The following is a 15,823-nucleotide window of genomic DNA, read 5'->3' on the forward strand; positions in this document are numbered from 1 at the left end:
GAGAGTGTCTGTTAGATTCTGAAATCTCTCACCCCAACGCCGTGGTTCTAATACTCACCATCAGCTCCTCCACCCAAGAATCACCACTCTAATCAATTTACTGTGGCATTTGAGTTTCAAAAATTCGATTCACATCCTGCTTCCCACAACCTCATTTGGGATCTAAAGTACAAACATACATATCAGCATCCTCCTTTGCAGGGTGAGCCTCACAACCATCCAGCCAGGCGCTCAACATGATAAGCTTGGGGTCATCTTCCTTTTGCTCCACTGGCTAGAACTAGTTGAATCATGGAATGGCCGCAGGCAAGTTATTTAGGTTTTAATTTCTTCATTTAGAAAGTGGGAGTCCTGAAGCTACCTCGTAGGGCTTTCTGTGAGATGGTGTATGTCTAGCGAGCAGAACAATTCCTGGCATATTGAAACTGTTTGCTACCTAGTATAGATTTTGAATTTTCTTTAGGATGAAAGCAGAGCCTCATCCACATACTATAACCTAAGACTAGCTGCTTTCATATGACACCACCTGATTATCTGCCCAGGAAAGAACCAGTCTTCATAAGCAGTACCGTCCAGTTCAGTCTGTCTGGTGGGCATTCACATTCCCTGGAAGCTGCTCTGCAGATGTTAGTGTCCAATGCTGCTAGGTTTCCTATTTCCCCTCCGAGTTGCCACAAGACAACTGGTTAAGTCCCGTCTTTTTCCTTGGCTGTATTCAAAAGAGATGGTAGGAGATTTCCCTGGCCTTGAAAACCAGCAGAACCTTGTCGTAATCAGCCTGTACTGTTTCTCTATGACCTGCGACTTCTTCCGTACAAGAGCTCAGTGAGGATTCTGCATCAGTGAATACTCCTCGGAGACATCGCCATTTACCAGACACCGTCTCTGGTCCGGGCACTGTGCCAGTTTATGAAGATCTCGTCTGTGCTCCCTTCAGCCTTCACTAGGACTCTTTAAATGAGTTCCACCTATTTTTGAGGCTCAGAGAGGTTAAACATGCCCAAGGTCATACAATTTCTAAATGTCTGGGCCAGGATTTCCAGGAAGGTCTTTCTGATTTTAAAACTTGTCCTGTGTTGTCTATCTTGTATTATCTTGGAAATATCAGCAGCAAAGTAATTAGCAAATATTTACTGAGTGTGTTTCTACTACCCACTGAGCACCAGACTGGCTGGGAGGGCCAGGGAGAAGTCCAGGTAGAGGAATGTTGTGAGAAAGAACTCCTCAGACCGTTACTCTAGTTGTTCAGGGCTCTCCAGATGTCCAGATGTCTGCCTAAGAGCTAGAAAGTTTCTGGAACCAGCCTTCTCTCTGCTTTCTCAGCCTGGGAAGAAATTGCAGTCATTGCTTTGCAGATCTTTTGCTTCCCAGGGACCAGGGCTCCACCAGGTGGGTATGAGCCTTGAGCAGGGAATGGTGACCATCTCCGGTTCCCTCCAGCTCTGGCAGAGGCGCAGGATATCCACGTGCACCTGGTGCCACTCCACCGCCACCTGGAAACACTCGAGAATGCAGAGTTTCCGGAGGTGAAGCCCCGGCTGCAGGCTCTGCTCCACGTGATCTGTCTCATCTGGGCCACATGCAAGTTCTACCGCTCCCCAGGGAGGCTTACTGTGCTGCTGCAGGAGATTTGCAACCTTCTCATCCAGCAGGTGGGCCGCCCCGGGATGCCCAGTAACCTTGGGGCTGGTTAGCACCATGTCACGGGAAAGAGTCAAGTGTGCATTTTTTCCAGGCAGGGAAATAATTATGGTCCAAAGAGTTCTTATGCTTGAATCACAGTATTTTACTCTCACAAGCCAGTATTTCACAGACATTTGCAGTGACCCTAGAACAGCTGGGAGACCCAGTCTTCATTTCCCCTCTGCCTAACTAAGATTGAGGATGGGGCAAATTGGACGGGTGGTGAATTCCAACCTCCTTAATGATCTGTACGGAGGAATTGGTAATAAATTGGCAGCAAAGCCTAGCAATCAAGAACGCAGCCTCGAAAGTCAGGTGATCCTGTACGAAACCCTGGCTTCATTGCTTGTTAGCTGTGTGAGCCAAGATAAGTCCCTTACCCATTCTGTGCCTCACTCTTCTCTGTGCAACAGTGGGAAGAAGAGGACCTATCTCTTTTGGGGTTGCTGGGTGATTGTGAGGCTTCAATGTGATGTTGCATGTGCCCTGTAAACTGTAAGGAGGTTTGGGTGATCTTTCCCCCAAATTGGCTTATTTTGCCTCTGAGGAACTATGACCCTGAGAAAACAATGGACAAGCTTAAACAGTTGCTGATAACGACTAACATCTATGGAGCACACTACAGGCTTCGACATGCCATTACATTCATGATCTCAGTCAATCATCAGATAAACCCTGAGAGACGGGCAGGGAAGGGCTTATTGTTTATGGGTATTATTTAAAGATGTGGGCTAAGTTTCAGGGAGGTTCAGTGACTCACCCAAAGACACCCAAACCAGGACTCAAATCCAGGCTGTTTGACTCCTAGGCCAGTACTCTCCCATCACTCCATGTTGATCAGCCAGAACTCTTTTGGTTGAAAGTGTAAGAAAACCCAACCAAAAGTAGCATGAACAACAGAAAACAAGTCGGCTCATGTACCTCAAAAGTCCCAGGTACAAGTGGCTACAGCCCTGATTTGCAATACGGCCTAGGATGATGTCACCATGGCCCAGGACCCAGTTATCTCTGCTCCTCTCTGTGGTGGTGAAGGTGGCTGTCCTACAGCTCCAAATTCCCAGCTTTCCAGGTTCAAGTCTCTTGGAGACAGGAAAACAATTAATTGTCCAAAGAATTCTTACGCTGGAATTACTTCACTATAGAAAGCCAATAAGTCACAAAAGAACACCTGGGAAAGAACACCTGCTCCAGCTTCGAGCCCAACAAAAGTCTCATTGTGTTTCTCTGTCTCTGCGTGGTCACTTGCCCATTCCTGAGCCAGTCACTGTGGTTTCTGTCCCAAAGACTATTTGGCTTAGACTGGGACCAGTCTACCTGTGGAACTGAGTGTGGGGTCAGATGTTTCCTATATTATGACTTGGGCAATGATTCAGTTCAGAGTTGGTGTTGGCAAGTTTTGGGATATCCTGCACCTGTAGCCAGCCTCAGTGACACTAATCTGTTTGCATACCAGGCCATTAATTATCTCAGCCCAGAAGACCTCCTGAGAAGTGAGGTGGAAGAAAGTCAGAACAAACTGCAAGTGGTCTTGGACACCTTGAGCTTCTTCAAACAGGCATTTCAGGACAGAAGGGAGAATCTTCACACTTACTTCAAAGAGAACCAGGAAGTCAAGGAATGGGATTTCCAGTCTTCTCTGGTCTTTGTGCGACTGGACAGCTTCCTGGGACGACTGCACATGGTGGGGGTGAGTGTGCTCCTCACCTCAGGCCCCCAACCCCACGTAGGAGTAAGCAGTCCAGGTATTCAAAGGTGGAATAGGAAAATGAACAACAAAACCTTGTCGCCAACCCTCCATCTGTTGGAAGAACCCATAATAAGGGCTCAAGGATTGGTTGTCATTAGGGTTGATCACCACATAATGGTGGTTCTAGTAGAAGTGTAGGAGATTCTGGTCATAGACCCATTTAGGAGGAAGACCCAAGCGATCAGTCAACTGAATTCAGTTGGTTTGCAAATTGCCCATAGACTTCGAACTTTGTTTCAAATAAACTCTGACTGGAAAGTCTAGTGTACAAAATGAAAGTGAGCACATCTGGATGTGGCTGGCCATCCCTCCCAAACTGGCTGCTTTGAATGTCTCCTCCATTCCCCAACCCTCATGGTGGCTCCCAGACTTCAAAACTAATGTGTCCCTGTGCATAAGAAACATGACTTTTGCTCAGCGGTATGTCTTTCCCTTAACTATTTAAAAATTAATGTGGATTTTGGTTTAAGTACTAGAGTGAGAATGACAGGAGGCTTTTTCTCTTGATCATTTCAATCCTCAAAATTTAACATGGCTAACAGGTCTTTTAACATTTTACAGCTATGCATTTGCTGATTGAACTTAGAGGAGAGGGTAATGGACATAATAAAATGAAATGCACACTTTCAAACTGATTTGAGAAATTCAGAGTCAAGTTCAAGTTAGGACAAGAACCAAGGGGTTGGACAAGGAATGAGAATCATGTTCCCAGCTGTGATTAGCAGAGATTTGGAGTGAAGAGAGGTGTGTTGGGAAGGATCTGTGATGAACAGAACGAACCATGGGATGACAAGGATAAGAGAATATGAATCTGTTTGTTTCCCTTCAAAAAGTATTGATCCATAACCAAGCACCACGCGCAGAACAAGATGCTGAGCTTCAAAAATGACTGAGATATGCTTTTGCCTGTGAGAAATTTATGGACCTGTAGCCGTGACACAGGGACAGGCAGACAGACTGATGGAGGAGATGGTGGGGCGGACACAGAGTCGGGGAACTTTAGCGAGGCACATTGAATGCCATAATAAAAGTAAAATTGATATGCTGTTGGGAGCAAGAAAGAGGGTTCCCTAAGCCAGCAGGGCTTTGACAAAAAGATGAAATCAGTTTTCAAACTGGAATAGAAATTCAGCAGGGGAAGAAAAAATGGGGAAGGACATAAAGACAGAGAAAACGCATGAGAGAGAAAGCCAGAAGCTAGCTCTTAAGAAAGGCATACCTTAACTCCTCCACGGGGGTCACGGAGAGTCTAAATGATTGACTACCCAGCTTTAGCCTAAAGTCCTCCTCCTCCCTCAGCTGTTTCCACCGTAGCTCTTGATGCAGGACTCTCCGCCCTCCCCCGCAAGCTTTCTTTCTCTCATCTCTTCCAGCATCACCTCTTCTGCTACTTTGTTTAGCCGGAAGTGGGGAACACTCCGGCTTCAAGCTGCCCCTGGCCTGGGCTGAACAGGGGGAAAGAATCTCCATCCCTGCTTTGCAGCAGCCGGGTTTGCAGGCACTCAGCCCTGAGGACGGCCCTGGGGATGGCAGCAAAGCACGACTGCTTGGGCGGGTCCCCAGGCCCTGTGCACACATGCTAATGATGGGACTTTGCATGCAGACAGCTATTCTAGCATTAGGGCGCCTAACCTGTGGGTTATATTCAGCAAACATAAGCAGCGATGGCCCCCAGCTTCCCTGGAGTCATTACCCGCACAGTAAGTCCTCTCTCAGGCCGCTGCTTCTTTCTGAATCAAGGGCACAGATGCATGAAAAGCAGTTGCCCCCGTTTAATTAGAGGCTGACTTGAATGTCACCATGCTGCCTGTCTTTCTGCTGCTTCCCTTCCTGAGTGTTCTTTCCTTTGCTCTGGTTTGCTTCTTTGCTCCTGTGCCCAGCTCCTTCCCTTTCCGTAATTATTCCTCCTTTTCCTACTGCCCACCCTTCTCTTTTTTCCTCTCTCTCTCTTTTTTTGTAGCCTCCATTACCTCTTTATCTGCCCTGAATTTTCATGATTTTTCTTCTTCCTGCAGCTGCTCCTTGCCCCCTTTCCTTCTATTTCCTGCCCTCTTTTATTTTTCATCTCCCAAACATTTGCACAGAGCATCCCCCCTGCCCTTGCCCTCTTCCTCCTCCCCCTTCTCTGCGTCCCTCCCCTCCTCAGCCCGTGCAGTAGGACGCAGGTCACAGATTGTCCTCTGGCATATTTCATGTAGCCCTTTAGTTAACATTCTGTGTATCTCTGTGATCGATGCCTGTTTGAAATGGGATTAATCTGCTTCTCTCCAGCAAGAATTAACATGAATTTAGCCTTATTCATCTCCTGTTCTAAGACAATCTATGGCCCCTGCAATGATGGTAGCTACAATTAATAAATACATGAAGCCTAATTAATGAAATGACACCAATTGCATTTAGCGCTCTGCATGCTCACGTCAAGGGTCATAGTGTGAAGGGCTGGTTTTTAATCTCCACAATTCTCCCAGATTTCATTCCTCTGATGTGTGTTGCTTTTTTACTCTTTTGCACTGGAGACTTTTGTTGTGTAGATTTACTCTTCCCCTCTGGGTGCCTGCTACTTGGGGGTGGGAGGAGGGCTGGGAAGGGGGGGTGTATTGCTGAACAGTTTTCAGTAGGTCTGCAGTATGTGGAATAATTGCATTCTCAGGTTACCACCATCCTCCTCATCATCATCACAGGGGGTGGATACAGCTTATCTCTTAGAGATCTAACCCTTGTGGAGGGAAAGGAAAAGGAATAGAAATATAAAGAACTAGCATCCTTCAAGAACCTATCTCATGCCAGAGCCCGTATCCCTGCAATCATCTTAAGAGCTATGTATCGATACCCTTAGTTTAATATATGAGCACAATTAAATATGACACATAAATTAACTTGTGCGTAGTCATCACACAGCTGGGAGAGGGTTAGCTGAGACTCATACCCAGGGGCATATGGCTCCAAGTATTGTCGTTTCAGCAAACTCTGATATCTTCCAGGGAGCTGTAAAGGTTTATTTCCCTCCCTCCCTCCTTCCTTCCATCCTTCTTTCCTTTCCTGCCTTCCTACTTTCCTCCCTCTGTCCCATTTTGATGATCCCAAACTGGTTTTGTGGTTTATATTCCACCCTTACACACTCTATTCTACCTTTGTGCACTCTGTTTTTACCACATGACTTCTAGGTCTTTTTATCTAAATAAACCATTTGGGTAAAATTGTAATTCCCATTCCATGAAAGGACCTTATTTGACTTTATGACTTACTAAGGAAATCCCAAAAGTATACAAAATCTTTGCAATTTGAGCAAATAGTTAAAAATCAAAGGGAAAAAAGAGTCATTTGTCCACCTCTTGATTCTTTCTGTCATCCTGCCTTCCAGCTCCATGCTCCAGCATGGGGACACACACACACACACACACACACACACACAGTTCATTTTTGTGTCATCGTGTTGTAGATGCTGCAGATCCCCTGTTTGCATTTCCGCCTGTAGCCTCTTTCCCCCAAACAGCACAGTGAGCACCTTGGAGAGAACCCTCATTGCTTTCATTATAAAATTGCTGTAAAGCTGTGATTCACTTGGAGACAGGATGATTTCCTGCTGAGGCTCTGTGCAAAGTGATTAGCAGGTAGGCAGGTAATAAGCTGACCTGATCCACACCGCATTTCCTTTTGCTCTTTCTGCCATCTCCAGCCACTCTGCAGCCTCCTTTCATTCCCGGCCTAATTGGGCGGCTTCCCTTTTAGCCCGGCTTGAGCATGTGGTCACGAAGGAGACCATTAGCTGCATCAGGTCGGTGGCAGTCGAAAGGTACAGAAAACAGTCTTTTTCCAAATGACCTTTTGAGATTTTCATCTGTGCATGTCCGCCTTGTGCTCTCCCTTAATGAATTCCGAAGACATTTCTTTTAAGATGGGCAGCGTGACCTCTCCCTCGAGATGCTGTTGGTGGGTCTTGCCATTACCTCTGGTTTTGATTCTTCATCTCAGGAACCAGAGCACGGATTGAACCCTCCCTGCAATCCCCCACCTGCCACCACCATGAAATGTCACCGTTTTTCATATGAATAGGACCTAGTCAGTCCAGTAAGCTTCCTGGGACCCCGGTGCTGTTTGTAATATCTGTCTCCAAAGCAGCACCTAAATGTCCCCTGTATAAGCCATTATGCATCAATATCCACCAACCTGATCGGATGACATCACGGCAATCATAATTAATGATAGTGTCTGCCATTTATTGAAGTCCTACAAAGGCACTTTCCACGTGACTCTGTAATCCCATGGCAAGTTAAGTGTTACTGTCCCCATCCACAGGAAAGTGAGGCTTAGAAAAGTTGGGTGGCTTGCTTTAAGCCACAGAGCTAGTAAATGGCAGGACCAGGGTTGTGTGAACTCGGGGCTCTTTGGCCCCAGATCCTAGGCTCTTTCCATGACGCCATATGTCTCTCCCTGAAGCTGATATGTTCAGCCTGTATATAGCATAATGAATGTCATGTGTTTACTATGGTGATGAATAAAAATAGATACTTTAAAAATATCATTTAAACCTCTTACTGGCTTAAATGGCCTTTTATCTGTTTTGTGGGGATTTTTAAATAATGAAAAGAGCTTACATTTAAATAATTTAAGAGTTGAAGACATAACCTTAGTCAGAGGGCTTAGAATTTTGGGAAGAGCCGTCTAGTGAGGTCAGCTGCAGAAGAAAGCCGATCCCAGCCAGATTTTATTTGCAGCTCTGGCTCTTTGGACCTCTGAGTTGTGGATGCCCCACCCCACCAGACTCCTTCAAATCTTACTGTATCAGCCCCTCCAGGCAAAAAAAAAAAAAAAAAAATACAATGATTCTGTGTCTACAGTTGTGAGACAATTTCCCACCTGCTTTAGAAATCTTTTCTACAGTGCCTCTGACATCAAACTTATATTAAAACCCATCCAGTGATGGAGAGCTCCCTCCCCCTATTCACAGCCCAGTCTACAGCTGGATGTGTCTAGGCATTAGATGGTTCTGTTTTATTATGTGGAACCACAGGAAATTGCCATTTTTTAGGTCAAAATGATCACATATCAGCAATTTCGTAAGTTCAACCTACATGATGAGGCCAGATTTACTTATCTGTCCTGTTCACTCATTTGTCCTCAAAGTAGAACCTTTTAACTGGAGGTCTTTTAAACACTGGAGAACCTGGAGGTCTTTTAAACACTGAAATGCCTTGCTTCATAATTCTCTCATCTTGTCTGATTTTTCCATGTTTTCACCAACTGCACGTCAGCGGTCGTGGTTCCTAGGTCCTCTATCCTCCTGTGACCTTCCTCTGAACATGCTGTAGCTAAGTCTAAAAGCAAAGAGCATGTATTCCTTCATTCAATAAATGTTTGTTTGGTGTCAGGGACTCTCCCATGCACTGGAGATACCAGGATAACTTTGGGGCATTTACAACCTACTGGACAGAAAATAAGCAAAGAATATAATATAATTACAAATAATACATTACAATGCCAGCATGTGATAAGAGCTCTGAAGAAACCAAAGCAAAGGGAGGAGACAGAAAGTCCAGGGGAGGATGGATGCAGTGGCTCATGCCTGTAACCCCAACACTTTGGGAGGCCGAGGCAGGAAGTTCCCTTGAGGCCAGAAGTTCAAGACCAGCCTGGGCAACAGAGCAAGACCCCATCTCCTCAAAAAAATACACAATATTTAACTCAGCATGGTGGCATGCACCTGTAGTTCTAGCTACTCAGGAGGCTGAGGCAGGAGAATAGCTTGAGCCCAGGAGTTTGAGGTTGCAGTGAGTTATGATTGTTCCACTGCACTCCGGCCTGGGCAACACAGCAAGACCCAATCTCTGAAACTAAAAAAAGAGAGAGAGAGAATTTGGGGGAAAGGTGGGTAAGGAGAGTTCTTTTCATGGAAAGGTGAAGAAAGGCCTAAGACTTTGAACTGAGCCTCAAATAAATGTGTGGTCTACCATGTGTATGATAAGTTAGACGAAACAATGTAAATATCCATTGTTTTCAGTGACCAGACTTTCCAAAAATAGAATAGTTAAATAAATGTTTCTCTGATACCCAGGATAGACTGGACATGAAACACCTCCCAGTGAGTCTCCAAGACCATGCTTTGAGTATTCTTGAGAAATAAAACAGTGTAACAAAATTATCACTCTTTTTTCTGATGTAATCAAACATATCAAAATGCATCTGTCTCTTAAAATGGCTTGATAGTATTTCCTAAAAATTGAAATTGACATCCACAGAATTATGAAGAATGAGTACCAAGGTAACATTTCACAGCACAAGTATGTCTCTCCCTGTAAAACCGATTCCAGCTAAGCACATCATGAGAGATTTGAATTACTATTGAAGTCAATTTCATTTCAAGAAAATTCATTTCCGTTTTCTTCCCAGTATATAAAGTTGAACTTAATTTTAAATAAAGATTGCCCTGTTTCCCACCATTGATGACAAGAGCCCCTCCCTGATTTGTCTTCCCTTCCTCGGCTAGTGTCTTTCCTCTTCTCTCTTCCCCACTGTAGCTACTTACTGCCAGCCACCGAACACAGCTAAGCAAAAACTGGATAGTTACACAGCCGTCCAGGGCTGCACAGGTACCCTCCTGGCAAAGCAGGGAAAGTCAGCGCTTCTCCACGGTTCCCAGGGCCTCTGTCGCTGCTGCTGGACTTGGTGTCCCAGCCAGAGAAGGGAGCCAGGCAACCTGTGCTAGGCTGAGGGGTCAGCTGTAGCCGCGGCCATTGGCAGGGGGACCTTCCTGCAGTGGCAGCAGGGCTTGCGGGGTTTTATGGCGTCGGTGTCATAGTGTACTTCCTTCGACCCCCCCGGGGTAGAGGACCCCTTCCCAGGGGTCCTTCACAAAACGTTTGCCAAAACCACACAAAGGTAGCATTTACCTTACTGTTCCCTGTCCAAGGGGCATGTATATAGACCGGAAGTCTTGATGGGAAGCACGTCTTGGTTTGGAGGTTCTGTGGTTTTAGGCAGATACTCGTGAGGGATGAATGCAATCCGCCCTGTCAGACGTGCTCAGGAGGCTCCTGTCCTGCCAGAGGTGAAGCAGCGTCCATGGACGCAGGAGGGGCTCCTCCTCACGGCTTGCAGGGTGTGTGTGCACCTGTCATTGAATCCTGAGCACAGCCGAAACGCTGCCACGTCAATACACAGGAATACACTGCTGCCGCCGCGTATGTACTGCGCGCCTGGCGCTGGCCTGAATCCGAGGCCTGAGCTAACTTACTTGGCTCCCACCGCCATGCCATGGGGTGCCATTATTGTCCTGTCACAGACGAAGAAACCCAACACAGCACTGGTCAGTACCTGTCACTGCCACCCCACTGGCACAGGGCATGGCGTGCTGTGCGTGCCTGGCAAGGGCGCCCTGCGGGGGATTTCTTCCCGCGGCAGAAGAAGTAGCTAAGAAGGCTGGTGTCACCTCTGGGCTTGTCCTCGGGACTGAGGAGGATCCGCTCTCCTGTCACCATCCCCTACGATAGCTGTCATTCTAGAACCAGATAACATAGTCCCTGTGAAATGGACTATTTTGTAAAAATCAGTGGTAAAGCCACCATTCGTGTAAATAGTTTTGTTATTATTTTATTATTTATTAAAGATCGCAAAGTCAGAGAGAACCTGAAGCATAAATTTTATGTATTTATTTAGTTATTTTGGTTTGTGTGAATTCTATTCGTCTGTACTTTCTCTTTGCTTTGTTACTGGGTTTAACCAAGAGTTATTTTTACCAACCCGATCTAATAATAAGGTTACAGAACTAATCAGGCTTCACATTTTCCTAAGCAACCGCCACCCCCATATGGTTTCCAGCTTCTCCTATCCACTGTCGTTATGATTATTATTACTACTTTAACCCTTTTGTGAACTGTCCCCATAGGATCTTCTGAAGACGGCCTTGGATTTCCACAAACTGGGGAAGCTGGAGTTTAGTGGCCTCCGAGGGAATGCCCTGGGCCAGCAGGTCCAGAGAATGTACGAGGAATTTCAAGAGATGTACAGGGTCTTCTCAGAGTCCTCCGATGACTGCCTGGACCTCCACAGCGTGGTAGGGCTTGGAGGGGCTGAACTGCAAGCTTTGTCTGTTTCTCAGATGCCTCTTGCCCGCAGGGTTTAGGTAGTTACTTGCATTTTTCCTGTGCGTTTTCTTTGGCTTTGTGATCCCAGTGGTTTTATTAATTATCCTTTGTGTCAGGAGAAATTATTATTATTCCTTGTGTCAGGAGAAATATCACGGAGAGAGGGCCTTTTCCAACCGCTAACTGCTCTGGACTAATGACACCCCGGGTTTCAGTGATACCCAGGGTTTCAGAGATGCTGAGGTGGGCATGGAATGACAGTGGGGTCTGGGCCACCCTGTGGCTTCGAAAGCTTTATGCTAAGTGAAATAAGCCAGGCCCAGAAAGACAAGTGCTACATGACTCACTGACACAAGACGTCTCAAATAGTCAAATTCACAGAAGCTGAGCAGAATGGCAGCTGCCAGGGGAGGAGGGGAGAGGGCAATGCGGGTCTTGGGGAAAGGGTACAAAGTTTCAGTTGCGCACGATGAATACATTCTGGGGATCTAATGTAAGTCATGGTGACCACAGTTAACAATTTCAAGTACACTGTATTGTATACTTGAAAATTGCTAAGAGGGTAGATCTTAAGTGTTCTCACCATAAAAATAAAAAAGACAATGGTAACTATGTGAGGTGATGGATATGTTACTTAGCTTGATTATGGTGATCAATGTACACATACATTATAACATCACATTGTACATCTTAAATATACACAGTTTTTATTTGTTGATTATACCTTCATAAAACTGGAAGAAGAAAGCTCTAAGCTTCCGGCAGAGCCAGGCGTACCTGGCCAGGTTTTTATTAGCAGCTTGGGGAGGGAGGGGGATGTGAAGCCACAGCCTCGTTTTTCTGATCAGAACCTGGTTCCCAATGGAGGACTCAGGATGAAGAAAGGAAAAGGGGACAGTGTGGAGACACAGAATGACATTCCCAGAGAAGGGACTGGAGAGTTACTGGAGAAGGAATTTTAGGAGTATGTGATGGAAAAGGAGAGAGAAATCAGGGCAGGAGTCTGCTCTGAGCAACTTCAGACAGAACTAAAATCAGGGAGATCTCAGTTGGCCAGACCTAGGATGATAACTGCTTTCTAAAAATGCCATGAGTCAAAAGTCAGATTAAGAAGTGGGCTGCAGAGCTAAAAGGCAAGCTGTATACAATGTGTTTGCTACCATGTAATAAAACAAAACAGAACAAAATCCTGTGCACAGGGAAAAAAAATGACAAAGAAATATATCACAGTGTCAATATGGCTGGGTTTGGATAGTAGAACTATACTCTGTTTTCCTACTTTTCTTTGTTTTCTTTTTTCATATGCATATGCATTACTATTATAAAACAACAATCACAAATAATTCCACAAATTAGAGATCTGAGCTAACAAAGTTTTTCTGAAAATTGCTACGTTCTAAGAAGGAAAAAATACACATTGGGTTGCCAGATAAACTACAATAGTTTGGATGTACTAGAAAAAAAAAGTCACTGTTTATCTGAAATTCAAGTTTAACTGGGTGCCCTGTATTTTCATTTGCTACATTTGGCAAGCTTAGGAACAATGGCTAGTTCCTGTCTTAACCAATTAAGGTGTATGTAAAACAAATAGTTCGCGTTAGTTTAATTAGCTCACTTTCCTGCTAATAGCTAGTTTAGTTCGATTACACTAAAAAAAATAGGATTTTGACTACTTTTCTAGGAAAGTAGGTGGTAATGTTGGAGCAGCCCCATTGCTGGGGCTGTTGCTGCTGAGATGGTGTTTGGGGTACTATGAGCTGGTATCATGGGTGGGAGAGAAGAAGCTTCAGGAGGAGGAAGGAAGAAAGACACGCAGAAGGAGCTGAAGGGACATCGACCTCACATTGATTCGCTTTACCGTTCTGCCCAGAGCCCCCAGGTAAGAATGCTGCAACAATGGGGTCATCCTGCACATGGATGAAAAACTAAGTCATACCATGTTGAATTTTAAAAAATTAAAATAAATCATTGGTATAGCCAATTGAAGTGCAGAGGTTAGCAGTGAGGAGTATTGTGGGATCGGCTTTCAGAAAATCATGTTTTTCTTATACACATATGTGTTGTCTCCTCAGGACTTTGAAAAGGACGTTTCCAAATTTAACCAGAGAGTGGAAGATCTTGATCGAAGACTGGGGACCATCTTTATCCAAGCTTTTGACGATACGCCTGGTTTGGAGCACGCTTTTAAGGTTTGCACACGTGGAGTAGGAGCCACCCCTGTCCTGGAAACTCCCCCAACCCGCATCAGAGGACTGTAGGGAAACCCTTCCCACTGTGTTGTTCCTGAAAATATTAATTATTCTCATTAATCTGGTAGAGAGGGACATGCGTGTCCTAGGGCAAGGAAGTGCAGAATTGGGATTCTCAGGCTGATCACTTATGCTTCTCTGAAAACATGACAACGTAAAACTACTTTTAAAAAGAGTTTCCTCTGTAACGCTCTCCCTAGGCACCACACCTTTATCCGTAGGGTGACCATTAGATGTGAGAAAGTCCACTGTAGTCACCATCCTGAAACCAAGGCTCTGCAATCCGGGGCCAGTGAACCACTGCTGCGAGGCTGATTCAACCTGCAAGAGAAGGGAGGATGGGTTTCAGGCATCCGTGACTAGAATAAGAAGACTTGTGCTCTTACCCTACCTTGCCCAGATCAGGCAATACAAAGAGTAGAGAGGGGACCGCTTAGGACGACGAGTAAACGGCTGCACAACTGAGAATGCTGAGTCGTGAGGACCTGGTGGGGCACAACAGGTCTTCTGTAAGCTACAAAGAGGCTCATTCTATAATCAGTGGAAGTTACAAGGAAGTAAATTTTCGTTCAATAGAGGAAAAACATTTCTGTCAAAGCTGTTTAAGACAAAATGGACTTCCTAGACAAGAAGCTAAGTTTCCAGTCACTAAAAATGTCCAAATGTAGACTCTGTTACTGGTGGGACAATTGTAGAAGGGGCTTCAACTCTGGATGGGTGGATCCATGCTATTCTAGAATATTGGGTAGCCCCGATGTGCCAGGCTTCATAGCAATCATCAAGTATATATATGTGACCTTTAATACATACCTGCTGTTGTATAGCTCACACAGGAAGACTTTTGGGATTCCCCTCTCCAATCATTTGAACTCTAAGGAAGGGGATTACAGTATGTCTACAAAATGATCCTATATGCCATTAACTGTCATGGCCAGTTGAGGCTCTACCACCCAGATAACTTGTGAAGCTGGAACTCCATTCATGTGTTGAGGAAGCTGAGCTTTACCTATCCTGTAAATCCCTCTGCACCAGGGATTTAAGGAGTCTTCAAGGGAAGCCTCACATGTATCTCAAGTAGCTCTGTCTTTGGAATCATTACATGTCTTTACTACATGTCTACAGCTTCCCTTGGAAATTTCATCTGCCCAGGAGGTGCTTGAAGGAGGAGTCTTACCATTGCTCTTCTGACAGTTCCCACCATGAAAACGTCTGTGTTTGTGCCCAAGGGCATTTCTCTGTGGGTTCCAAAAATTCCAATCCTTGAAATTTTATGGTGCAGTAGGGTTCTGGGCAGAAGTAGAGGGAGACATTTCCAACTTTGTGCCTGGTCCCCAAAGCAGCACTGTTTGTTCCCAGAGTCTCAAAGGGCTCTCGCAAAATCAGATTCTTTATATTTTGACCCTGACTCCTCTTCTCAACAGGGCTTCCAACCAGTCCATGGGAACCATCCAGTCTTCTCTGCCTGCTTGTTTCTCTCCTTTTGGTCATTTTACCAGCAAGAAACCAAAGCCCTTCCTTCTTCTTTCAGCCAAAGCAAAAGCTCCAATGCACATAAGTTCATGCAAAGAAGTTCTCTTTCAGGTTGAGGAGTAGAGCCAGAGAGATCACCTGACTCCGGATCCCCTTTGCTGCTGTTAGATGGTCCAACCACTAGGTGTGCCCTCGGTGGACATGAACAGACAGGGTACATCCAGGTCAAAGCCCTGGAGTTGGATGCAGGCTGGCTGGAGTGGTCACTTGGTACACATGCCTGTACCTTCCCAGCAGTGGGTAGAGACCTCCACAGAACTCAGTAGAGATCTGCTGTCTGTGCCTCCACCAAGCCAGAGCTACTTTCTACTCCAGAGATCTGGGTGATCATTTTGTGGGGAAGAGGGAGGTTCTAGAGTCCTCAATGGACGGCTCTTAGCATGTTTAGAGAGTCTTTGGAGTGCCCTGAAGTCATTAAAGAAACCTAGTAAAACTGTCAGACCTGGAAGACATCTGAATAGGACCTATATGTGGCTCTTCTCTGCCCTGGGCAATTCCCCATGACATTCCCTAAAGACCCAGGACTTCTCAGA

The 15,823-nt window shown here is 45.5% G+C and overlaps 1 protein-coding gene across 1 annotated transcript in view; it reads left to right on the top strand.

Annotated features, from left to right (window-relative positions):
* Nucleotides 1–15,823, top strand: part of DNAH9 (dynein axonemal heavy chain 9) — a 306,203-nt gene that overhangs the window by 13,388 nt on the left and 276,992 nt on the right. Inside the window, exons 5-8 of the mRNA XM_069483261.1 lie at nucleotides 1,441–1,652; nucleotides 3,137–3,370; nucleotides 11,313–11,480; nucleotides 13,584–13,700. Of these exons, the coding sequence (XP_069339362.1) occupies nucleotides 1,441–1,652; nucleotides 3,137–3,370; nucleotides 11,313–11,480; nucleotides 13,584–13,700 (731 nt within the window). The remainder of the gene's footprint in view (nucleotides 1–1,440; nucleotides 1,653–3,136; nucleotides 3,371–11,312; nucleotides 11,481–13,583; nucleotides 13,701–15,823) is intronic.

The sequence above is a fragment of the Eulemur rufifrons genome, chromosome 9, assembly GCF_041146395.1.
Source record: "Eulemur rufifrons isolate Redbay chromosome 9, OSU_ERuf_1, whole genome shotgun sequence".
NCBI lineage: Eukaryota > Metazoa > Chordata > Mammalia > Primates > Lemuridae > Eulemur > Eulemur rufifrons.